A 26,313-nucleotide genomic window follows, 5' to 3' on the forward strand; every position below is an offset into this window, starting at 1 on the left:
CCGGCTCCGCAGCCGCCCCGTCGGGGCCGGGCTGAGCCCCGCGGCCGGCACAGCGCATGCACTTACTTCTCCAGGAGCGTGAGGGCCGTGCTGGGGTTGACCCGCAGGTACTTGGAGGTGGCCTGCCCGTAGTCGGCCAGGTAGGTGGACCAGTCCCACACCATGAAGAGGTCCAAGAGCTGCGGGAGAAGAAGCGGTGAGCGGGCGGCAGCCGCCGGCCGCTCTCTCCCCGGGGCCCCCTCCTCGCCCTCCGCACGGCGGGAGGCGGCGGCTCGGGGCCAGGCCCAGCGGGGGATGCCGGCGGCCCCAGCCCGGGTGATTCGCCGCGGGGAGGGAGAAAGGGATCGCTGCTCCCGGCCACCTAAAGGAGAAGCTCAGGTAGTCTCAATTAAGTGAATTAAAGAACCCCCGCGCGGGACTCTCTGCGGTGACCGATCCCTACACCTCTGTCCCGAGCGCACTTTTGGATCGAAAAACTCAACTGCTTCAACGGTGAAAGAAGAAAAACCCTCCAAGTAGAGATAAGCACGCAGGGCCGGCCTTTCGCTCGCAGCCCAGGAGCCGCCGCTCGGCACCGCCGCCCGATGCCGGCCCGCAGCAGCAGCCGATGCCAACGGGGCACCGCCGCGTTCTCCCGCAGCCGGCGCCCGGCCTCCTCGTCCCGCGGCTGGAGGCTGCTCCGGGCTGCCCTGCGCCACAGCAGCACCGGTTTGCTGTTGGAAGGAACACCCCTCCCGTTCAGCATTTGCTTCTTCTGCCTGTAAGCCAGAGCAGGGCCGCTGCAGTAAGGATCCAAGCACCAAGCACTGCCCCCTCAAACTTGCATGCTTCCGTTCTCCTCTCCTTTCTGAACCTTTAAGTTATTTTCAAATAAAGTGTCTAATTTAATTATTTTCTAATTAATATATGTAATAAAATGCTTTCTGAACACAGAGTAACACTTCCTGTGGCACAGGTACTGCAAAGTCCTTTCAAATTCCTACAAAAACATTACAGACTTCAGCGACGTCCAGATTTTACATCTGAACATCTCACTTGGGTGAAAGGCATATAAAAAGCAGGAAGGCTGTTCCATTCTCTGCTGACTACACATCCACCATAGCTGTCAAGGTCGAATGCAATCAGTTCTTTCTCATAACTGCTTTCTCAGTATGGTCACCATCAATTTTCCTATTGATCTGTGGAGAATATGCTGTCAGTCACTAAGCAAACAGAGCTGGTGTGAGCTATCAGGCTCTGATAACCCAGGAATTAGCGGTATTTGTGAAGCCCCCGCCCTCACCACTGTGCGTTACCTATCCCTTACTACCTGTGCTGAGACAGCCAGCAGTGCCCAGTCCTCACAGAGGCTGTGCAGTAAACTCCAAACCATGATCAAAAGAGCAGAAAGTGGGACAGTTGGACAGACAACATGAGGGGAAGATAAAGCTGACAGCCACAGGCACACAGGCTACATAAACTGGAGACTTCATGTTTCCTCTCTCTCACAAAGAAGCAAACAGAACGCATGAATCAATTACCACCAACTACAGAGCCACTTGCCACTTGGGATCCACATGGAGAAGGTCTTTATAAAAGGACCACACTGATGTTCTTGCAGCAGCTGTGTTCAGTAAACCAAATTTGTAGGGGTAGGAAATATCCCCATTGCAGCACTGACACTGTGGTCTTCGTACCATCGGTGTTTGAGTCACTCAGTGACAGTGAGGGTGGAAGGTCAGACTTACCGACCAAACACAGTCTGGCACGTATGGCTCCAAAGGGGCTGCAGACACTGCAGAAGGTCGCAGGCTGCTGCTGTGCACAATTAGGTACGGTGGTTCAGTCCCCCTGACAGCCACAGTGCCATACTGTGGCACACTGCTGCACTAACGGCTCTGACAGCGGTACTGTACTGCAGGTGGGCAGGAACTGCTTGGTTCTCTCACGTCTGTGTTCCCCTGCATCTGATGTGATGCTCGGCAGCATACAGCCCATGTGGGCAGAAAGGCCTCTCTTAAGGTGGGATTGTCTCGAGCACACACACGAGCTGGAAGACAGCCCATCCATCCAAAGATGCTGACAAGTGTTTGGACTACTTCATATAATTCCAGCTGGCCTACCTAATCCTGTGGTAGTTATAGAGGGTAAAGATACCTTGATCTTTATGTACAAGACTCTTGAAAGATAACAGAAGAGCATGAAGATGCAATAAATAAATTTTTTTACCACATGCAAACTGAAAGCTGTGTGGAATTTATCATGAAAATTAACACTTGGCCATCTTCCTCAACAGAAGGAAAAAAACACCAAATTCTTCCCTGTATTTATGCTGTAATTTCACTTACAATAGATTTACATTGAAATGATCTTACGATGTGACAGGGACTGGGCGTGGGCAAAACCACAGGGAGAGGGAACTGCCTTTGGTGGTATTACAGCGTTCAAGGTGAAGGTATAATGGAAAGATTTTGTGGATTTGGCTCGATGTGCTGACATATTGCAGAGATGTAACATTGGGCAGATGTTAAATTCCACTGAAATAAAAGAAGGCTGTAAATCTATGATGTTTTAAAAACTGTGATTATTACTAATGCGAAAAAAAAAGTATTGAGGGCAAGTCTAACTGTAAAGGTATTAATTTTGCCAACATGTATCAGCTACAGTAACACAAAACAATTTGGGGATAAAAGGTGAGGTGAGCTTGTCACAAGGGCCTCTCCATTGGTCCTGTGATAGTTCTTGTTGTGGCAACCAAAATCAAGCTGTTAGAGGCCAAATGAAAGCAATCACTCCCTATTGCTATTTTATCCACTAAAACTGCTATTACTGTGACAATAACTGAAAACAGGATGTGCTGTCCAGCAAGCAGTATCCCATAATGGCATGCTCTGTAGTAAGAGCATCGGCAATAAATACATTTCTGCCTTAAAATAAGTCAAAATCCATGCTGTAGCACAGCACACTCACACTGCTGGCTGCTACTTCCTTGAGGTTAGAATGTGCACTGTTTGCACTTAAATTACAGTAAAAAATAACATTTTATTTTGTACATGCATCTCTTCATACTTAACATGTACAAGAAATCCTTCAAACAGGACAGAACCAAACCTTTCCCTCTGCTCTCAGGGGCAGGGCAGACCATGGGCTGTTAGCCAACCACCTGCTCACACCCAAGGATCCACCCATGTCAGAACCAACTTATACAGCTAAGACACGGTGAAGCACCTATTAAGGCAGATATAGGTGCTCTGCTACACAAGAACAAAGGTGCTCTTGTACTCTCTTTATCTTGTACTCTCTTTATCCCATAACAACCATGGAAAATAAGAATAAGCTAAGACAGGCAATGCTATACCTGATAATTTTATAATGAAGCAGAATATGTTTCCCTAGGAGCATGGGAATAGTTCTTAAAGCCTTTCTGACTGCAAGCAACTAACTAGAATTTGCAGATAAGTGTGCGCATTGGTGAATCATTACCAAGAAAGAAACACAGGAAAAGCTCTACCCACACTCAAATGCAGTGTCAATCGACTGTCCCCTGCTAACATTTACAAGTAGGCAGGCTGTACACCTATTCTAAAAGTGAGACAGAAGGGGAAATTTCACCCGGCATCTTGGGAACATCAGAGCTGATGATCCCAAGGACAACATCTTCTTTTCACTGCATATTAAAGTGCTGCCCTCTCCACTACATTATTAGCCATGTATACACAGATCTATACACCTCAACTTGAGGCCTTTTGTTGCCATGCTACACTTGAGTGATGCCCTACAAGCCTTGGATTTTCTAACTTTCTGTACTTGCCTAAGTGCTTCCTAAATACCTTTTTACAAGTCTAACATAAGCTTTCTCTGTTGGAAATAAATACCACCTCAAAAAAAAGGTGCTTATTCATACTTTTGCTTACATAAAAGTAATACTACATAATTTCTTATAATTCTATATAATCATATACTTTGTTTTACAACAGACAATGTTGCCTTTTTCTATAAAAATTGTTTTAAACACAATGATATTGTTGTAAAGGACACTAAATTACTTTTCAGTCAAAAGAGGTCTTACTTCAAGACTTTGATAACTACTGGCTTTGGTTAACACAACACAACACAATATTGATGCCACGTGGGAAAAAATGTCTTAAGATTTAAGGGGCAGAATTCAGGTTTCAAATGGGTTGCATCTATAATTCAAGTTCAGAACTCTTCCTTCCCCCAAGGTTTCTCCAGGGTGATAGGACCATCTTAGGGTAGAAATTAATGATAATCATTAGTCAGTAAAGTTTTGTTCTGTATCACCCGTACCCAAAGCCCTCAGTAGCTCACTCTTATTCCTGTATTTAGGCCATCTTGTAATTACATGAGAATTTTAGGCACTTGGTAACGGTCAGACTCACCCATCCGGCCCTTTCAGTCCTGTTTGAGCCTCTGTCACATCCTCAGATATCATACAGATGCCCTTTCCTTTTTACTGTGGGGCAACTGTCAGGAATAATCTTGGGAGATAATGCGACTTTGAGAGCCAGCTGTCCGCAGAGCCAACACCGCGGCAGAGATGGGAGATGACGATGAGGGCTTTGCAGGAGGAAATGGGGTCAGTGTCCATTCAAATTTTTTCTAGACAACACACAATGTTGTCTAATTTAAAGTTCTCAAGATAGCTTAGTATGAGATGGAGTGGTGCTGTTATCTCTTCTGAAGTGTCACGAGTGTCAGCAAGTAGCTCTGGCTGGGCAGCAAAGCACCCACGGATCAGGAGGTGGAGATAAAAATGAGAAGTTGTGCATCTAACATCCAGCTCACCTTCCTGTAAATTCCAATATTCCACCAAAAAAAGAGTAATTTTGAATTCAAAAAAATAATTCTGAAACACGTCACTGTTGGTTATGTCCTTCAGACTTCCTTTCCACACTCACAAGCGGAATATTTTGCATGCTGAGCAGCTTATTAACCCCTAATCACCCAGTTACTTCTGGACTCCACTGCATGTGTAATTACCTTCTCTCAGGTACAATTTGCCTGACAAAATGTCAGAACACTTGCAGCTTAGTTTGCTGATATTGATAAATGCTGTCTTTCCACAGCCCAGGGGCATAATGAACAGGAAAAAAAGGCACTTATGGAAACACACAGAAGTGGATTCATGCCAGCAGAGCTCCAGGCCGGGGCCACATCGCGGCCCTCTAAGTGCGAATGTGCATTCGGCCTGCTGGGATGGGGCAGCCACAAACCTGCCACCCACAGCAAGATTGCATGTGAATTTCAAATTAAGGGTGGGATTAGATCCGTCTGGGAAAAAAGTATCCCCCCCAAAACGACCGACAAATGAAAAAAGCAAGGGTGAAGCAACGCAGTGGAAGATGATATTGTAAAAGGCCATCATACGTGCTCAAGTAGAAGCAATACTACTGAGACTCTCCGGGAAAGGGGCGAAAAATCAAAAGCAGATCCGGACAAAATTCAGGAAAAGCAAAAAGGGCAGGATTGTTTTTTTTAACAGCTTTGCGGTATCCGTGGGCTCAGTTGCTCCTGATTTCTGCTCTATGGTGTTTTCAGGTTATGCACCCGCACACTATGGGGAGTGCAAAAAAAGAAATCCTTACCTGACCTCTGGATAACCCAAACAGGAGATTAGCCCATTTCCAAGCAAAGCAGGTTGTCACACTGTTAGGCCAATTGCTTCTATTGACACTTTGCATAAACATCTTACACAGGGTGATCAGAAAGGACTGTTATGCCATTAACGCTCTTTTTATTTTTTTATACCTAAGCCTTACAGAATAAAGGCCTTTCTGAGCAAGGGATAACAAAAGGGTCAAAAGGTCACAAACATTCTTTTAAGTAGGTAAAAATCTGGGAAGTTTGGATTCGTTGAAAAGTGCAAATTAGAACTTTTCTGCATTCTGCGGCATTCCAGCACCATCAGCTTTTTCTGATTTTACTTCTATCAAATTCGTTAATCTTCTTAATTGCGCATTTCTACTTTTACTTTTAAATACGCAAATGCTAAAAACTTAACTTCAGGAAATAGCAAGCTGTCTAATCTTCTCAGCTAATCGGTGATCTGAACAGATTTAGACAGTGCTGTTAAAATCCACACAGGGATCGGTGTGAAAATATAGAGAGCTTTTGCTGAAGTGGTACAACTGAGCAGTCTCCTAATGTACGGTTTGCACCTACAATTTACACTGCCTGAGGTTTGCACTGTGTACAGCAAAATATTCTATATTTTCCTTTGTTTTGTTTTTGCTTTGATCAGAGATGGAAACAATCTCCCTTTAATAGCATAAAAGCCACCTGCTGGGCATTGCAGACTACAACTAATTGGTAAATTCTTTGAAATTTAGATATAATGGATTTTGACCTCTTTAATTAAAAAAATCCCAAAGGTTCGAACACTGGTGAGCTCTGCTAGGAAAGCAGTGGTGCCAAGCATACGCAGCTGCAGGCTATGGCAAACCTCTTTAAGAGAGAATACTGAAATAACATTACACATTTTTCCTAGAGGATGCACAGCTTTTGACCTAGAAAAAAAAAGCCTCGTGACCATTGGCTAAGTAAGTCACTGAGATAAAATAATAGCAAGTATATTAATAATACTGTTAGTAGTGCTGGAATTGGGAGGGGACTTTTTCATTTTAGAGACAGTAAACTCACAGAAGCCATTCACAACCATCCCACTCCTCAAAATCCCTGCCAGGAGCTCACAATGTACCTACAGACACCTTCTATTCAGAAGAGCAAATGAGTTTGCTGACTGAAGAGAAAGCATGCCAATCAGAGTCCTTGTTTCATAATTTCTGACATAATGCTAACCTTTCAGTGGAGCTATAATCTCATCAGCTTGTGAACTCTGAGGCAACACTGTCTTCCTTTTGTTAAAACCCTTATTTATACTCTGCCCAGCAAAACGGGGCCATGGGCTACGGCTGGGACTCACTGCAGTAACATCACTATGAAACAAAGTCGCTTTCTTTTTAGAAAGACAAGCACACGTGAACATACATTCCACAGGTACACACTTATTTGCAACGAATTAACAAAACCCCTGCAGGAACAGTAAGATAACATGCCCACTAGTTCACAACATGCTATCTCCATTTATTAAAGCATGCGGCCCATGAAAACACTAGATTGGAACTAAAACGCAAAGGACCGAAGTCAGAGCGGCACAAAGACAAGCCTTGTTCGTGCTAAACATTCCCCGTTTGCAAAGGAACAACGGAAGTATTTAAGATACAGGTATCTAAGTCTGGCAAACAAGGAGAAAAGGCAGCGCCTGCGAACCGTGGGCTACCAGCGCACCAACCGAACGCAATTAGCACTCCATCAGTCGGTGCTCCTCACTGCTGACAAATACCTTGTTAGTCTGGTTAGCAAGTCTGCCTGCCACTTGCCAAAATATTTGGTTTTATTTACTCCTGGTGACTTATTTTGTGAACGTGGTGAATTTTAAAATCCCCCCTACCGATCACATAACTGGAATAACACACTCGGGTCTTGTATTTCAAAGTGTAAATTGATCTCTTGATCTGCGAATGTCTCCCTATAGTTCATGCTGCCCTTTTTCTGGATTGATAGAACAAATGCATTTTCAAAGCGATGGTATGGGGACTTAACTATGCAATTCCCATTAGTGTCAATGGGGGTCGCAGGCTAAATTCCTACGCGATGCTTTGAAAACTGAGCCCCGGATTTTCAAAGGAAGGATAGTTTGTGTTAGAAAGGCGGTGTCTTTCAGTTTTTAAGCCCACCGCGTTTCAACGCGCTTGCTTTCTCTGTCTTTCTTTTTCTAAGCACTAAGCACTCGGAAATTGTGCCTAAACTGGGTACACTTAAACATTCACAAGAATGAGGCAGTTTTATATCTAAACACTTACATCTGTTTCAAATTTATACGTGAAAATTGTATCTGTTGGGGTACAATCTTTGACACATTTGTAAGTGTGTAACAAGTAAACGCCGGGGCTATGACAGCTGGACCTCTGGGAATTGTTGTTATGCTAAGAAAAAAGAGAAGTTTCCTGTTTTTGAATATATCCTTTATAGCCTAAATTCTCCCCAAGGGCTTCCCTAAAACCTGGACCTTCAGGCACACTCTGAGATGCCTGGTCTTGTCATGTATGTAAGCCAAATGCATTCTGGATTTTTTGGCGCTGAAATGAATGTAGGCTTGCCTGCATACACTGCTGAGGCCACGTAAGCAAGCTTGTTGCTGTTATAACAAAAAAACCACTCCTGTCGTATAGCTTTAACAAATCTCATTAAGACATCAAGGAGCCAAAGCTGTAACTTGCAAAGAAAGTCACTGAAGTAGTCATTGAGGCAAATAGCCAAGCCCTATGCAACATACAATATCACAAAAAGTAATAGATACTCGAAGAACCTTTGCTTGATTACAGTGCAAATGTTTATTGTAAAGCTTGTTTCTCCTCATCATTAATGAGTAAGCTGGCCAGTAGCAAAAGAGCAAAACAGGCCAGAGTTTGAAAAGCAGAAGCCTGGCAGGCAGTCAGGCTCCAGAGGGCACAGCTCTGGCCAAATTGCTCCTGTCCATCCCATCAGCCTGTACACGCAGTCCCTTCAGACAAAGCATAATCTATGTCAGTGGCAGAATGTGCGTGGATTAAACACTGTGCATTATGCAGTGTTTGGGTTGGTCAACAGTTTTTTATTTTTGAGCTCCTGACGCAGAGGCACACTGGCAAATGGCATGCAGGGAGTCACAAGTGCAGCCCCAAAAACAGAGCTTCTGCCTCTGATCTAAGCAGGTATTGAAAATATCATTTTAGCTGTAAGAATCAAGAAGTCCTTAATATATCACAGTTGCTTTTACAGCTGTCGTTTTCATTTTGCTCCTGTTTTTTTCTTCCTTTTTTAAAATACGGGTGTGTAAGTAACACTTAAACACTGAAACTTACCGGGAATGCAATGAACTTGAGGTAATTTTTACATCACAGTTTAAAAAACACAAATCCTTTATTAGCAGTTTTTTCCAATAGCACGAGACTTATAACAGTCTTGTTTTCAACCATGTGCTCGTCTAGAATCACAAAACTTTGTGTAACTGCAATAAAATTTAAATATAGAACACCTGCCATGGTGTGTTCTGGAATTGAACTCTCTTGTCCCATCTGCCATATTTCCAATGCAGCAGTATCCACATGAGTAACTATTCACCAAAGCTCAGTACATATACTATGCTACGAAAACTCATTACTTGACAAATGCTGTTTAGAACTATTCTAAACTGCCCTTGTGTACATGCACATTTAATCTAAACCATCAAGCTGCTGTACTCTGGGACTAAACATCTGCAGCGTTCTGCTCAAGCATAATTGCAGCTGCAAGTTTAAATGTCAATCTGATTACTTTTAGGTTTGAAGGAAGGAGTTTCTACAGCCTGTGAATGCAAACGGATATCTACAGGAAGACAAGGAAGTATGGCACAGCTCCATGGCATCAGACCTGCAAAGATGAGCAACTTCAGCTCTTTGTATGAAACTGCAATTCACAAAACAGACCCAGGAAGCATCCAGTCTAGCTCCTCAGCTATTGACTGGTAGGACTGAGTGTTTCCTTTTCCCAGCTTTCAAGTCATCCCTTGTCGTGGACAAAAACACCAGATCAAATAGCATCTCAGGAAAATACTGAAATTACACTGTTGAGAATATTGAGGCTTTCAACCTGACAGGAGGCTATACATAGTTTATAGTATCTCTTGACTGCACAGCACTTGGTTTCAACAGAGTTCAGTCCTCTCTAGTGGGCACTGACAGAGGACACCTCTGCCATCCTCTGTTAGGCAGCCATCAAAGACTCCAGTATTTTACATCAGAGTTGATGTAATGTTCTAGTGTGGCTGTATTTGCTCTACCCTTGGTCCCCCTTCAAAGGCTGTGCCTCAGAACATGATCACAACATCCATGTTACATAGGGTCTACGTCTCAATATTAAAGAACATCTAGCACAGCAATGATAGTTGCAATTGTAAAAACACGTACAGCAGTAACACAAGTAGAAGTTTTAACCACATCTGAAATCTAAGACACCAGAGGCCAGAAAACAGCAACTTTTTTTCTTTGTTTGTTTGCATCAAAAAGAAAAAAAAAAATCCAATGCAATCTGTAAGGCACAGACACTTATAGATGTCCTCACCATGAGTTTACTGTAAACAGATAATTATTTCTTCCAAAGTAGTGCATTCAGGGTATGCCTGCACACCCACCCTTCATAGCAGATGAGGTTACATCCCTGAGGGAAAGCTATACTAGACCTGGGAACCACTGGACAAGGAATTTCACAATCAGTAGCTCAGGAATGTAAATATAGACAAGTTAAGAGCAAAGCCCAAACCACTGAAGTTTCCTATTCTTTCACAGACAACCTTCACTTTCTTTTTCAGCTACTACAAGTTTACCTCCACATTTATATCAGTCAAATGGCTCTAAATGCATTTTAACAAACACTGCAGTCCATATAAAATCACAGTATTTGTTGGGTTCTTTGTTTGTTTTGTTTTGCTTTTCTTGCCTAGATAATTTGGTTTAGCAAAGGTCTCTAAGCCTAGTAAGCTGCAGTAACAAGAAACCCGGATAACCCAGACTTTGTTTTTGTAGGCTATTTGTGAAAGATCTTGCTTTTCCTGATGCTATGTTTGCAAATGTTTTAGGAAAAATCCTTCCTGCTCAATGTCAATATTCCAATACTACTACTTTTCTAAGAAACATGCCTTCAAGAAATTATTCTTCCTAGAAGTCAATCTTTTTCCTTAGAATATGTTGTTTCTCATCACTTTTCAGGTGACAGTATTTCCTTAAAATGTCTCATCTGAAAAATTATTTTTACAATTGCTCTGGAAGAGAGAGAAAAAAATCCAAGCTATGTAATACACAATTCTTAGCAATTACTCTTTATTCCTTAGCTCCAATAGATCTTAATATACACAGAACCTTGATGGGTAGGTATGGCACAATTCAGCCTCAAATGTCTCCTGCAATTTGAAAAGCTCTTCCCCCGATTTTATTTGCCACTTTGAAATGTTATCCCTTTCTGGTGAGTAATCCTGTGCTAGATTCTTTTGCTTCTTAAATGAACATTATTCTCACCCTTTATTGACTGACCACATCTATTATCACATGTAAGCAGTGTTAATCCTCCAGTAATTAACACCCTTATTAAAGTAATTTTAACTCAAAGAAGTTTAAATCACATTATTGGTTTTATTTAATTAAGTTACAGAGACTGTTTTACATTGTCATTCGAGGTTTCAACCTGTGTCTTTTCAATCTACCAGATAGGCAGCCTTTCCCCATTACCTACATATTTCCATCTAGGAACTAGTCAAGGTTACTCTTTTCACAATTCACTTTTTAAGCCATACTGTGTGTCAACAGATGCAAGACTTACACATTACACTGAACTCATGACCATTCTCTAAACTACCATTTGGATACGTATTTCAGTGACATTATCAAATTTAGGATGAAATCTATACTTCCACAAGACTCAATATCCTTTAGTGCTTAAAATGAATGAGCAGCTTTTACTGTCTTCAGAGACACTAAACAAGAGCAAAGCTTTTTTGTTTAAAATTTAGGCTGGCAAAAAGAAAGGAGAATCTGAATGCACAGAATTGTTCAGCACATGCTACTTGCAAACGTTTGGCACTTTTCCTGTTGTCTAGAAAATGCGTCAGTTTTTAAACCAGCATTTTTTTGTGTGTCTACTGCATGTTCCTCTCTATGGGAAAGTATCTGGTAGCCTATGTGCTCTTACAGAGCTCAGGTAAACTGCTCAATTGACGTGTTTGACACAAGGTCAAAAGATGAAAACTGTCTTCTGGTTTAACTGCATCATGTTACACTGTGCCCTCTGGAGGAGCGTGGGCTAATTGTGTGCGCTCCTGGAACAATTCCTGGAGTCACGTTGTTGAAACCAGGAAAGCTTGCATTCTCCAGGTAATAAGGCAAGCTCATGTCTATGTGGACTCTATACATCGTTAACTGTGCACTGCAAGTCCTTTCTTTCCTCCAGTGAAAACACCTTTTCGAACTTCCATTGTTTAAAAAAATGTCTGTTCTTAATGGGTCTCAGCATAAAGCACAAAAATGATAAACACAGAAAGAAAAAAGGATGAGAACAATAAAGTGCCTTTATAGAGGCACAGCATTTTTTCTCTCTCTTTATTACATCCTTCATGCTATTTCTTCATTTTTTTCATCTTTTCATCTTCCAAAATCCATTCTTTCCTTTTTCCCATTTCTTTGCATTTCTGTTCTTATTTATTCTTCCCCTTCCCCTCCCCCCCCATCTTCACTCTATTATTGTGGAGTTCTCTAATTGTGCTGTTCTTTCACCAATAATACGTGGGGGGTAAATCCTCTCTGAGAGTTTTTATAGTTATTATTGAGGTGAAATATATATTATATTGCATAGTGTATTATATTGTATGATATATTATATTGTGAAGGCACTTTTGAAGACACAGTTATTTGTTCTAAGACACTATGGTCCAAATGAATATATAGTCATTTCTGAATGTATGGAAATGTATATTCCAAATGAACACTCTATCTATGTAAAGGTTTGTAAGCCTTGAATTGTGAAGGCATATAAAACAAAGAAACAGAAAAAAACCCTCCCTGCCTCCTTTCATTCATTGCTGTTGTTCTGAAGCAGAGAATTCCTTGGCTTCCTGGATTCCTTGTTGTATAAATTCTTGATTTTACAGAATTTTCAACTGTCCCTATAGTGACTCTCAAAGAATAGATGGATTATCTTTCTCATTTTACAGAAGAATCTGTTGCAAAATGAGAAACAAAAAAAAAAAGGGGGGGGGTAGGGAAGGGCAGGATATTCTATTCTGCCTTTTGCCTGTGCTGGACAGGGAATTTACAGAAGGGTTGGAATCTAAACATATTGATTGAAGCAACTAAAAACTGAGGGTAAAGCTGTAGGTTTAGGTGGCTACTAGTGCAGCCCAGTATGTACTACTAATAATGAGGATATTACCTGCTTAGCTAAGGCTGGAGCATGTAAACAATTTTGAGGCAGAAATTACTGATTACACTGAAGCAGCTAGCAGCTCCATGGCTCCTTGATGGGTGACTAGAGCTCATAGATGCTAAGAACACAAATAACAACCTGAAAAGCAACAATTTTCTTGTGTTGTTCATTTAACAATGCTCATTCATTAGTCATAGGAACCACATACCACCCACAGGATTCAGAGGAAGTCCTGTGGAGCTGGGGGCTCCCACACTGAACTCCATCCATCAGCTCAGAGCCATAGAAGGGCCCAGACACAATGGCAGAGATCCTGCAGCAACTGGCTGTCAGCAGAAAGACAACAGCTTGATATAATGTATTCCCAGACTCTAGGAAAGTCAGGCATTCAAATCTTGCTACAAGTAAAGCCTTCAGTTTGCATTTATAGCATTTCTGGTAGGACAAAGATAAAGGCAAGCTTGAGCTGGTGAGCAAAGCTGCCAGGAAAAAATGCCAGAGAAATGCTTCATTCCACTAAATAGCTTCCACTGCATGGAATCTACATCAGTGACTCAAATAAAGGATAAGCAAGGGTTAATAAATTCAATAGACAAATGGATCATTTTTTTATATTTCAAGTAAAAGATTGAGAAATTATCTGAAAGTGAGCCCAGTGACAACTTTCTACTAACAGGTATTTGTGCAAAAGAACAGAAAAGACTTCTAATGGAAATCTTTTTTTTACCTTTTTTCCAATGGAAAACCTTTTCCATATAAGGTTCATTTTTTTTGCTTTCTCTCATAACATCCTTGGAGATGCTGCAGACTAAAACTTGACTACTCCATAAGTAGTTTCCCAGAGACATAGCATGAAAGTTATTGAAGGAATCTAATATTTCATTTGAGCAAACAGAGGCTTTTTGGTGCTGGTATTACAGACAAGGCATAACTGGTATACGCACTTCAACTTCTGAGGATACAGCTATAGTGCCATTTATATCATAATCTCAGAGAGAATTCATCTGCAACTAAGGGATGAACTTTCTTGAACCAAAAGTTCTCCAGAGATATGGAGTATCATCATAATAACAGCTCTGTAGGTTTTGAATGGATTGATTCCTTCTAAACATTGTCTTGTGAAAGTATTATTGATTCTGAAAGATGATTAATTCTGACAGCTGGTACTTATCAGACAGGGACTCAGATATATCCATCTAAAGAGTCTTGACAAGGAACTTTTGATATCTGCCTTGATTAACTGCTCCAGTGAAGTTTTTATTAATTTATGTGATGGCAGTATTTACAAGCTGGAACTCCGCTGCACTGCTTATGAAAAATCAAGTGTTCCACCTGCACGTGGCAAAAAGATCAACAAAACCCTTTGCTATCTCAGCTCTAAAAACTGTACATTCGACTAACTACAGCAACCTTAAGCCTTGCTTAACATACTATCTGCTGCAAACATACTATTTCCTGGTCTCAACATCAAGCTTCATGAATTCTAACATTTTCTAAATGATTTCTTGGCAGCTCATCTAACCTGTGCGTATATCTGGTTTTGCAAGTGGACAACTTAGAGAACTGTGTCCCTTAAATGAACTAGGCCAAAGGAACAAGAAGGAATATTTTTTATTTTTGATAACTTACACAGTTACAGATACCTAGAGCATTCTTTACTGTCAGTTAGGAGATGCCATTTATTTTATGCATTGCAGACTTCAGTACATAGTCTTTAGTGCATATTCTTTTGCACTTTTTTTCTGGAGAAATTCTCTGCTATTTGACAGAGATGGAGTAGTGTATCTTGTAGCTAAACAGCCACTTGTACATTGTTTTAGTAAGGTAAGCTATTGATAGGTCTCCTGAAGGGAAGTAGTAGAATTCATACATTGAAATTTTAAAATCTATTTTCAGGTATGCTCCTCATGCCAGTAAGCCAGGATCTAGCATGAAAACTTGGTGCAGTATCAGTGTGTTATTTGCACTCCTCTGATTAAACAGGGGCATTCAGAAGCTGAACTGGATACAGACCATTTTGCAATGGATTTGATGAACGATTTAGTGTCCCAAAGAACACAGATGTAATAACTGGCACGTGTGCCTTTAGCTCCTGACAGCAATGGGGCAGGAATACCTACTGCCAGGAAACGACTGACTTGCCATTGTGCTTTGATTATCCAAATTCTTATCAAGATAGTGTATCTAAAGCTGTGCTTGGTGTTGACCCTCCCCACTGCTAATTTCTGTGCATTTGTTTCCAAAGCTTCCTAATTCTTACCAGCTGGCAAGTATAAATCCCATCCCAGTAATGAGCTGGCTTTTGTGTACAGAGCACTGATTGAGATCTTCCTCAAAGATATCTACACACACAATTTGCCCTACTGTGATTACCTACAGGCTTTGCAGAGCCTAGGCAAAAATTCAAAAGCAGGAGTTTCCTTTGGGAAATATAAATGCATACAAATTCTTATGTTTGTCAGACTAATTCTCATTTAATTGTAAGACTACAGTACTCAGAAAATGCACTGTGTATTCTCTCGCAAGCTGGATAACATATTTATCACACAGTCATATTCATAACTGTGTTATTTGGAACACAAGTATGTATATGCACGTTACCCAAGTATGACACAAATAGATGAAAAATTGAGCCATGCAGTGTCTCTGCACTGTTCAATGTGTGGACTAAAGTCCTCTTTCTTGCTTTAGTAGGGATCCAATTAATGGAGAAGAAGGCCAAGAAGACTTGCTTCCTTCTCCAGCAAAGCGAGGGTCTGAAATCCGGAGAGGTGCAGCTCCTGTTTTGTTGCTGTCTGAAACTTGAGCTCCTTTCTTTAGCTGAATAAGCAGCATTGCACTGAAAACTAGAGAAGTGCAAATCCCATTACATAGCACCCTGAGGCTGGGCTTCATGTTACAGATGTAACATGCTCCTCTGCTTGTTCAGAGAAGCTGGGGAGTGAAGGTGGGGGGAGAAAGGGATCAGTACGCATTGTGAAAGAGCCTCTGTGAAGATGAAAGTCTCAACAACAATTTCCCTCAGGAAGGGGAAGATGAAATATTCAATACTACCTGATAATTAAAAATTCAAACCACTGCCTTATGAAAGAGAGGCTTACTTTTATCTTTAAACCATGAGGATTTTAAAGTCTTATTCCTGCACATACAGTTAGTGACTTCTCCCTCCTGGAAAAACCTAATGGTTTCTCTGGTTAAGACTTGTGGAGCAGGGCCCAGGGGTAGCTAACTCATTTCAAAGCCAAGGCAATCTGCAGGAACAGGATGCCTGTAGAACCCATGCCCTAAAAGAATAATGGTAGACTCTTCTGGCAACAGCCTGCAACTTATTCTTTGACATCTACTGAAGGGCAGACAACCCAGTGGCTGAGATTGAAGTTCAGCAATCTGTTCCACATTTTCTACTCATGAGTCACTACTGAGTTTATCAGGACAGCTCTCACTGATGAATGAGAAGCAAATTTGGGTAACAGAAGAAAAGAAAGGTTATTAATAAGAATTTTCAGTTTGAAATAAACTTACATCTGTTGCATGCAGCTCTACTGTTCAGAAGTTTAGCAGTATTTCTTGCACACCAGAAAATGCATTACAAAGTAACTGGACAAACAGCCCAAGAAACTATTAATCCAGTTTCCATTGTGCTTTGCAAACAAAAGAAAATGCACTATGCTGTTAAATATGATATAAATTTTTAGAAGAAAAAGTGTATTGTGCATTGAAAATTACTTATGCTTATGGAAATGCATGCTTATTCACACACATATATAGAAGTCTGAGAAATGTATCTGCTAATGTTTCCACGGCACATTATTCTGTATATTAACTGCATTGATCACATTACAATTTTACATCTAATGTGTGCCTAATATTATCAGAACGTTAACATATACAGCTGAAAAATACTTCCCTCATCACCTCTGAGGAATTTAGGGACTGTAAACTACATTACCACATGGGTGGTGACTCCTGTGGTGGTTCCTCAACTTGGAACTTCCTAACCTGGTGGTTACCTACAACACCTGATTCTGCTTCATTTCAGATGGCTATTCTAAGTTGCAGGAACAGCACTGACAGCAACTAGGGAATACTAATGTCACCTCCTAAATTGCCAAGAGAAAACACAGTTATCTTCACACCCCTGCTGAAACAAGAAAATTTCACAGTCATCAAACTAGCCTAGTACTTGTCTGACATGAATCAGCAGAGGAAGACCTGTCTGAAACTGAAGTAATGGTCACGTTGGAGAGAAGCACGAGAAATCACTTGTGAAGTCTATGGTAAAAAAAAATAAAATGAAATCGGCAGCTTAGGCTGTAACTGTGCAGGCAATGATTTTATTTCAAGAACAGGCATTTATTTCCTCTCAGTTAGTTAAGAAGCATGAAATTTGCCCTGGGAAATTACAGCTACTGATACAACATACAACCGGATCTGTAAGGTTACTACGAGGTTATCATTATTGTCCACTGCACACTGCATGGGCTCTCCAAAGAGGAGCACACACATTCTAATATTGAGGCCTTCTCCCCACAGAGTTTAAATGTGCAGGACATCCAAGAAGCAGCTGCCTCACATTCCAGAACAGTAACGCTAATTTTTGGACACTAAAGAACAGAGCATAACTAGGACAAAACTAATTCATGGAGAAGGCAGAGACTAATTCAGGTAGGATGAACTAAGACTTTTTTACTTTCAAAAGTTAATTCCAATTGACCTAGGATCTGAAATGGTAGTAAAATCCCCGAAGTTCATTCCACTTCATTTTGGGCCAGTGCACTATTTACCCAGGCTCCCTATATAGTCAGTAGCAAGAGATTATCTTCAGAGAGCAATGCAGGTCACAGGTGAGCTGGGTCATCTTCACAAGATGCCAAAGAGCATTCTCTTTAAAGAGTCACATGCCACTTTGATAATCGCCTTGATGAGCTGGCTTGCTCCTCAATGCTTTAAGTAAGGGAGATGAAATGGTGCACCCAGGTATGACCTCAAGTCAAACCTCAAAACAAAAAGCATATGACACAATTACAGCTGTACAGAGATGTGTAAATGTGGACAGAAATGTTTATGTATATAAATTTTCTTAACAGCTGCTTGCTGCTTTAGTAGCTGCTAAATTAGCTGGAGCTTCAAGTTTTTGTATCATGGTCATTGGATTCTTAATTAGTAGAGGGGATTGTATATTAGTATTCTCTCTGCAGTAAACTTTAGGTAGCTCTCTAAGAAGTTTCTGTATGTTATTCTATGGTTCTATAGCCACTGCCCGTGTTAACAGGTCTGAAGTACAACACCTTCTTATCAGCACAGGGATGATACTACATAGTTACATATATCCTTTGGAGGATAATTCATAGGCCGTCATGCAATGACTTACATCTTAAGTCAATCACTTGCACAAAGCGGATTGTCTGAATGTGAAACTATCCTGGATTAATTTTTCTAGATTACATCATGTGACATATAAGTTCTTAAATTCCTCAGAAACTGTGCCCTGCTCCAAAAGGTTTCTGTTTTGTCTGCCAAAAATAAATAGCAGAATACAACCAAAACATTTAAATTAGAAAGAAGTCTATGCACGCAAAAGTCTTCCTCCAGGCAGAAGAAAATAGAATGGCGAACAAATGCACCTTTTGTGATTAGCCAACTGCATGGGATAAGTCATCTCTGTAAGATGCCGGGATACTGAAGTTATGGGAAGAGAACAAAAATCTTTATTGACCAGGATTTCTCCAGATTACTAAGCTTCTTTAAGGAACACATTAAGTATTTACGGAAGTGTAAGAGGAGACAGTATAAGAAGAAATAGCTGCTCAGAGAGGACGCTGGGAAGTGCCTGCCCCATTGCTATTCTCAGCTTCTTGCAACTTTCTGCAAATACTGTGTTTTTTGTTTTTTCAGAAGCAACTCTCTCATGTCAACTTTCTGTTTGCTCTTTTGCATTTGTGGGAAGAAGGAAGGAAGCCTTGCAGGGAACAACGTACTGTTCGTACATTGCCTTCAGGAACTGTTAGGATGAAAATTCTAATGGCAATTCTTTTCAAATCTGCTTCTCTCCCTGTAGTAATCATTCAAATGTAGCTCTTCCCTCTCTTTCTTCCAAGCTTGTTCCTCGTAAGTCGCTTTACCTCTTTAGGAAAATGTGCTACAATATCCTACTGCCCAATCCTCATTAATCTTACACATTGTCTTAGTACAACACAGAGAGAGTAAGCTGTTGTTGAGATAACTGGCTTCCATTAGCAAGCATGTGATTGGCAGGACGATAAAGTCTTTTCCCTTGCAGGTCAGCTGCTTTTTAAGAAGAGGGCAATCCTGCTGATCCATCTTTTAGTTACAGTCTCTCACTGAGTCCCAAATCTCTTGCCTTTTAGCTTTGATACGGTTCAAGCTTTCCCCCTTGTATCAGCCCCTACCTGTCATCAGCTCCTCTGTACCAAACAGCCAATATCAGGAGTTTGACCTCAGGGCACAGTCCGGGTGGGCAGGTAAAACCTGACCACTGGACCTACTTCCTTATCTTTCATATCCTGCAATTCATGAAGAAGTATCAAATTCAAACTAAAAAACAGAAGCATGACCTTTTATAAGAACTTTCTGAAAAAGGCTCTGTTGCTTTTCTAAGTATTCTTGAAAAGAACTGTCATCCACTCTATTAAGATAGAAATGGATCACAAATAAGAAAGAGATGGAAAACACTGCAAATGCTTATGAAATGCTAAGTGTTATTTTTAATGTGGTCTTGCAGTATCTAACCACTTTTGGTAAAACATGCAATGATATGGTAAAAACAAAACAAAACAAATATACCAGACCTGTTTATACGTACATGCTTAGATTGCAACCTACACTTTTGCTGTTTATAAAGCTTTCAAAATCAATACGATTTCCATGGGATATAGAGTGTTCTCTACAAAATGTTATTTGCATCAAGAGAATTCTAAATGTAAATTGCTAACATAAACTGACTGCTATCACAGGCAATATAATCCTTATTTACATGATATGCTCAACAGCTGGTACTTAATACATACAGAATATTATTTATTTCCCATAGCAAGTATGTGCATACCCTGCATGGCTGCATATGCTTCTGCATAGCTGGAAATCACATTTTCCCTTGGAACACACATAGGCTCCACAAAGATTTATAATGCTCTGGCAGATGAAAGAAATGATGCCAAAAATCTCTCAACATTCTTTCCCTTTAAGTAAATTGTCTTTGTACAAATTGGAATATGTTTAGTCAGTTCTAACACTGATAATAAAAGGAGAATAAAAGAGAAACCAAAAGAGGAAGGTCGTTAGTCAAGGCAAGATTTGTACTTTGCCAGACTTAAATCAAATGTTAAATTCAAATATGTTGAAGTCTGGTGCTCCTAATATTTAGGTATCTCATTAATGAATCTTATGGCCATGATCCTACATTCTTCTCAGACAGGCCAGGCTTATCCCGTTGTAGATATTCTTAGCAGAGCATAACATAATGAAAAATATAATGGGCAAATCGAGCTTTAAACTTTCTCATTTAAAAATATACTTAGTCCTTTCCAATTATCAGGAGAAATCGGAACACTGTTGCCAAGGGAACTTTCCCTTCTGAAATGCCTTTCTATTATCTTACTGTGAAAAAGAAACTACCATACTATTAAAAGCAAACATGTTCTTACTACATAGATAATTTTGCATTTCTACTCTTTTCTGATGACTATGACAGACACATAATGGTGCTGAAAAATCTTATCAGCATCTGCAGAAAGCTAAAGAGCCTCCTTGCGCAGCTAATGTTCCATTTCACTATTTAAATAACACTTTGTACTTGAAATTTTGTGAAACAAATTCTTTAAAATTTACTTCAAGTGTGAAAGGTTTATGAAAATGAATTACTATGGTTGGATATATTATCAGAATTTAGAGAGCAGGGAATAGAAATGACTACATGAAATTAAGATAAGTTAACTTTAGTCTGGAAAACATCCTTCCTTTAGACAAGAGCTGAGAAAAAGTGTTTTCAATAGCAAGGCACTTTAACTTAATTTTGGTATAGAATAAAGATCAGCTGGCTGGAATAAAGTGACTTTCTAACTGTTTAAAAGAATATGTACTAAGTAAAGGAAACATTAATACTATGCTTGATTCTACTCTCCAGGGAGTCATTCCCTAGAAAGGAACAATTGCTCAGAATGAAACAACAGTAACAGCACACCAGGGTAACGTGTACTCTTTCAAAACAACAACAAAAAAAAACAACAACAAAAAAAAAAAAGCATTGCAGGATCTTTACTAAACAGTCAGGACCAAAATTCAATGTTACATCCATGTAATAATACCACCAGTACAACGGTGCCCCCCAACACCACCTTGAAAAAATAGTTTTATACTAAGTAACACGGAGTAGTGCCACTAGTAACTGCTTTTCAAAACCAATTACATGGGAATGCTAAAACATGAAAGGTTCTCAAATTAAATAACTCCAGCATTGGTCAAAAGGGGAAATTAGTAGGATAAAAAACAACAACTAGTGTCTTACTTGTCTGAGGTCGATGAAAGCTAACTGCAGGGTGTCTCCCTGGAATCCTGGCACAGGCTCAGAACTAGCAAACACTGCAAGAAAAAGATCAAAATTATGGATGTATATTTTTTATAATCTAACATAAAAATTAGCACTATGCATTATAAATGATAGCTAGCATTAAAATGAAATCAGTTTGATGCAAGCACATTACAACTATTTAACCCACCCTAATTAAAAACAAAAGAACCAACAAACAAAGCGTTCCAAGAACAATGTCTTTAGGAAGACATTTAGGTTACAATTCTAAACCAGCAATAATCTTACAAACATTAAAGCCAACAACTTCACATTTTCAGCCTGAGGTGAGTGATTACTGAGATATTTTGAAATAACACCAATTCCATGGCTGTCAACATATTTTCAAACATCTGCTTTTGTTACAGCATCTGCTCTACAAAACACCACCTCTATCCAAACAGCAATAAAAGACAATAAGGTGAGAGCTTGTTAAATGTGTGGACGACAGGTGGAAAGCTCTAAGTGCCACAGTCAGAACAGAACTGAAATGTCTGTTCATGATAATGAACTTCTGCTCTTCTTGAACCCAAAAACAGACTGACAAAATTGGAAGGTAAAGCTATCAGCTAAGTAAAAAAAATAACACATATGTATGAAACAAACCAGCTATTTATTTAAGTTAGGAAACCTCAAAGATTTTCAAACCTAAAAATTAATGATTTTATTATTTATTTTATTTTCATATGCAATTTGAAGGCAATTAAAGAAAAGTCAATAATCTATAAAAGAAGGGTAACATCACAGATTTCTGTTATTATTAAGTGAAAATAGTAAAATTAGAAATTCATTAAAACTACAAATCCCCAAAGTAGTACATCATAGCTAAACTAATAATCAAGAAATATCAGAAAGCATTGATGCACTGTAAAGAAGTTCAATGCTTTCAGGAAAGAGAAAACAACAAAGCTTTCCATCATGCCCCCTCCTTTGTTCATGTCACAGAGAGCTATCAAATTAAGACTTCGGCAGTTTCCCACTTCCTTCTATGAAAATCACATGAACACAAGCTCAGCAAAATGTCCTGACATTTCAGGTGGCTTCAGGATGTACTCAAAAGAAGCACTGATGGGATGGAATTTTATAGCCGACATATTGAAAAGTATCCATGTCCAGGCACTGCCTTCTCTTAAACGTAAAGAAGTAAAAAGCTGTATGATGATAACATTTAAAAAGTTGGAGATCAGGCACAATATGGCACATGCTATGTAATCAGTAGTCTTATATATGATCAGAAGGCCTGCTCATGAACTCCATCCAGCCCTTCAGACAGCAGTACTTCAGTAGACTAATAACCAAAGTCAAGGAAGTCATTAACTGTGTGCAAAAAGATGAAAAGGAAACTATCATTGACTTACTGCTTCTCTTAACACAAGAAATAATGGACAATGAAATAAATGGAGAGAATATTACAAATCAAAATACTTTTTCATAGAACACAGTAAATTATGGGACTCATTCTCAAGACAGGTTGTGCGTAACAGAAATACAAATGAGAAACAAGTATAAATGTAAAAAATGTATATTTGTAATACAGGCTGCTCCACAACAATTAAACAGAATAGTCTGAATACACTGTTCATTAAATCCCTATGTACTGCTGGAAGATGGATCTGCAAAGGGAGGGGCCACTCAATAAACAGCTGGTGTTTTATGATCTCTAAATACTGTCACTGATCATTGCTAGGGACAGGATGCTTGGTTAAAGGGAGCCTTAGCCTCACTCAATTGGTAGTTCTCATGTTCTTATCCCAGTCGCACATTCATAAGGGACATTTACAGAAACACCCACTGCCTTATACATCCACTCACGTAAGACATTCTACTTCAAAAGAGTTGAAGAGAATTTTTCTTATGCTTATTGTCTTAAGCAATCAACAAACTAGATACTGCTCATGCAGCTAACATAGTTGGGAATTTACCCTAATATATTTAATAATGCAATATTTTTTTCACTAGAAAGCACCTACTACTCAGGTAGCTACAGAGCAAGCATGAAAGGCCTCAAACTAAACTACTGTCTATGCTCCATTCTCTTTAATTACAATTTTCTGTTATAAACTTATTTATGACACTGGGGGCATTCATGATAACAACAATATTTATTCTTATATTTGGGTCATTTTTGACAGGTGACTACAGCAGAATTTTCTTCATTATTAAAATTTCATGAGTTCAAAGGGCAAAAAGATAATCTGCTTATAGTAACAGTCAGACAGTCCCACTCCCTCAGCTCAGGGCTTTTAAGTTTTGCTAACAATTTTACAAAGCTAATTAAATATTTTCTACTGCACAGCATTTTAGGAAGATATTATAAGAACAGGATTAACATTCTTAATGTCTTTGTCCTAAGGGTCCTTTTCCAGATAGTAATGAAACATTGTCATATATAGATCTTTAAAAATATTTACCTCCTACATTCATGTTAATCTTAAAGAGGATTTGGAGGGGTAGGGGGCTACTTGTTTGTTTACCTTAGCATGCATAAAGACATTCAGGAATTTTACAATATCTGAGAGTGAAAATGCAAAGATCACCATCAAGACTATTGAATGCAATGGCAAACAACTAACTGCTTGGCAGTTTGAATTAGAAACTTCAATGCTTTCAGAAAAATAAGCTGAATATATGCATTAGATGAATCCGCTCTTCACAAAGATATTGCTATAACCATTTTCCTTGCGCTTTGTTAACATCATGTTGTCCTTTTCTGAGTATCTAAGGCTGGATATGTGGTAAAATGTGTGGTCACAGCACACCCAAGCTCCTCACTGTTAAGCACAGAAATACAGTCCTTGTAACAGCCAGTTTGGAATTTACAGGAGGCAGAATCCAATGGGAAAAAAAAAAGAAAAAAAAAAGATTTAACAATACAAAATGGGCTATGAGTTAACAGGTACACAAGTATGGTAAACTTAAATGTTGCAAAGATGGCTTTACTCTATTTTAAGCATTTCATTTGCTCTTCTCATTACATTTTGTATACAGGCTATATGTGAACTGATATATATATGTATATATATATATATGATATATATATATATATATATATATATATATATATATATATGATGGATATCTTACGAGAAAGTTTGTGTCTGCTAAAATAGAATTGAAGACATCTGTGAGTAGTAATGAATTTCTATGCACTTCTAGATTTATTAACAGGTCCCTTCATTGTATTCTCTCAAAACACAGTCCTTTGGCTATCATTCATGTATGCTCTGCTGGTCTGGGAATTCAGTACTTATCTTACTTTCTGACAGTTTGCAGCTCAATTACAGAAATTAAAATCAGGGCCAGACTTTGGATCAAAAGCTGAATTAGAGCTTTCCTCATGTCATAGTATCAATTTTCAAGTAAAAGGCAGAGCTGCAACTATACTTTTAAATGAAGAGCAGAGAATAGGCAAATATTGGAGCAGTCTTTGGCCACTTTGCAGCCCTGCTGGATGCTCCAGCTGTTCAAACAGGCTGAGGAGAGCCACACTGAGAGGGCCACCAGCTGCCAAGCCCCAGCCCTCCCCCAGCACTGCCAGGCATCACTGCTTCTCCTGCTCCTCTGCTGCCATATGTGGCCAGCAGATGAAGGATGGTCTCAAGTGAGCCTAGTTGACCTGGCCTTGTAGATGGAAGACAAGCAGGTAAAGTGAGGGGCCTCTGGAGGAGAGAACTATGTTTTTTCAAGAGAAAACAGGATTTGAGTTCCTCAGCTTCTGGCATACTCACCTGGAGATCACCTCTATGTATGGTCAACAGAGAGCGCATGGGTCAAGAATCCCACTTGCTCTTGGACACCGCAACTCTCAATACAGTGCACTGGTTGGAAGGTATATTGCAACCTGCCTTGCACTAATTGTCTGCTAATTGATGCTGTCCCAGAATTTCTTTCACCCTCACTGACAGTCAAAGTTAAAAACCTTCCCATCATTGCATAGACTCGTGGCTGGATGAAAAAGGAAGCCTACTCAATTGTCTCTCCTGCTAATTGATCCTTTCTCTTCAACTATAGAGTTCAACTATATTAAAACGCACGCAAGTATTACAAAAGCTACTAATAAATTTTCCAACAATTAGAATTTCTGAACAGTCCTACTTAAGGTATCTAGATCTGGTAAATTAAAGCAAATTATGTTCACTTAAATTGCAGTGTGAACTTTAAAGCAAAAGGAAGTTATCTACACTTGTATTTATAGAATCACAGGATCAGAATTGCTCAGGTTGGAAAAGATCTTAAAGATCATCAAGTCCAACCCCAACCTAACCATACTACCCCGACAACCCCCCACTAAATCATGTCCCTGAGCATGTACCAACTGGATAAAAAAACATGTCTTTATTTCTGTGAAAGCAGAAAACACAGTGTAAAAACTATCTGTGTGGAGAAGAAGCCAACATATTTTTGTATGTTTGGATCTCTTCAGCAAAATGACTGGGTAATAATACAGCTGTGAAGCATATTGTCTGAGTCAGAGAAATATATACAATCACTTTGTAATACAACATTCTACATAAAATTTTCATATTTTAAAATCTATATTAAATTGCATACAGTATTTTACCAACATATGTCTTTGACAATCAGAAAGATATTTCTATATCCCCGTATTTCACAAATATCACTGCTCAAAGGCTTTTGGATTGTTGTAGATTTTTGATTCCTTAACACAAACAGCACACATTCCCAAAGTCATCTCTGTGTCTAGAAAGCTCTCATGAAGTGAGATACACCAACACATA

At 39.6% G+C, this 26,313-nt stretch overlaps 1 protein-coding gene across 2 annotated transcripts in view; it reads right to left on the reverse strand.

Moving 5' to 3' along the window:
* Positions 1–26,313, reverse strand: part of EXOC6 (exocyst complex component 6) — a gene marked incomplete at both ends in the record, with an annotated part of 81,720 nt that overhangs the window by 804 nt on the left and 54,603 nt on the right. For both annotated transcript variants that reach the window (XM_079536177.1, XM_079536178.1), the window contains 2 exons: positions 67–179; positions 21,515–21,588. In XM_079536177.1, coding sequence (XP_079392303.1) covers positions 67–179; positions 21,515–21,588 — 187 coding nt within the window. The remainder of the gene's footprint in view (positions 1–66; positions 180–21,514; positions 21,589–26,313) is intronic.

Source organism: Tetrao urogallus, assembly GCF_951394365.1.
Source record: "Tetrao urogallus genome assembly, chromosome: 5".
Taxonomy (NCBI): domain Eukaryota; kingdom Metazoa; phylum Chordata; class Aves; order Galliformes; family Phasianidae; genus Tetrao; species Tetrao urogallus.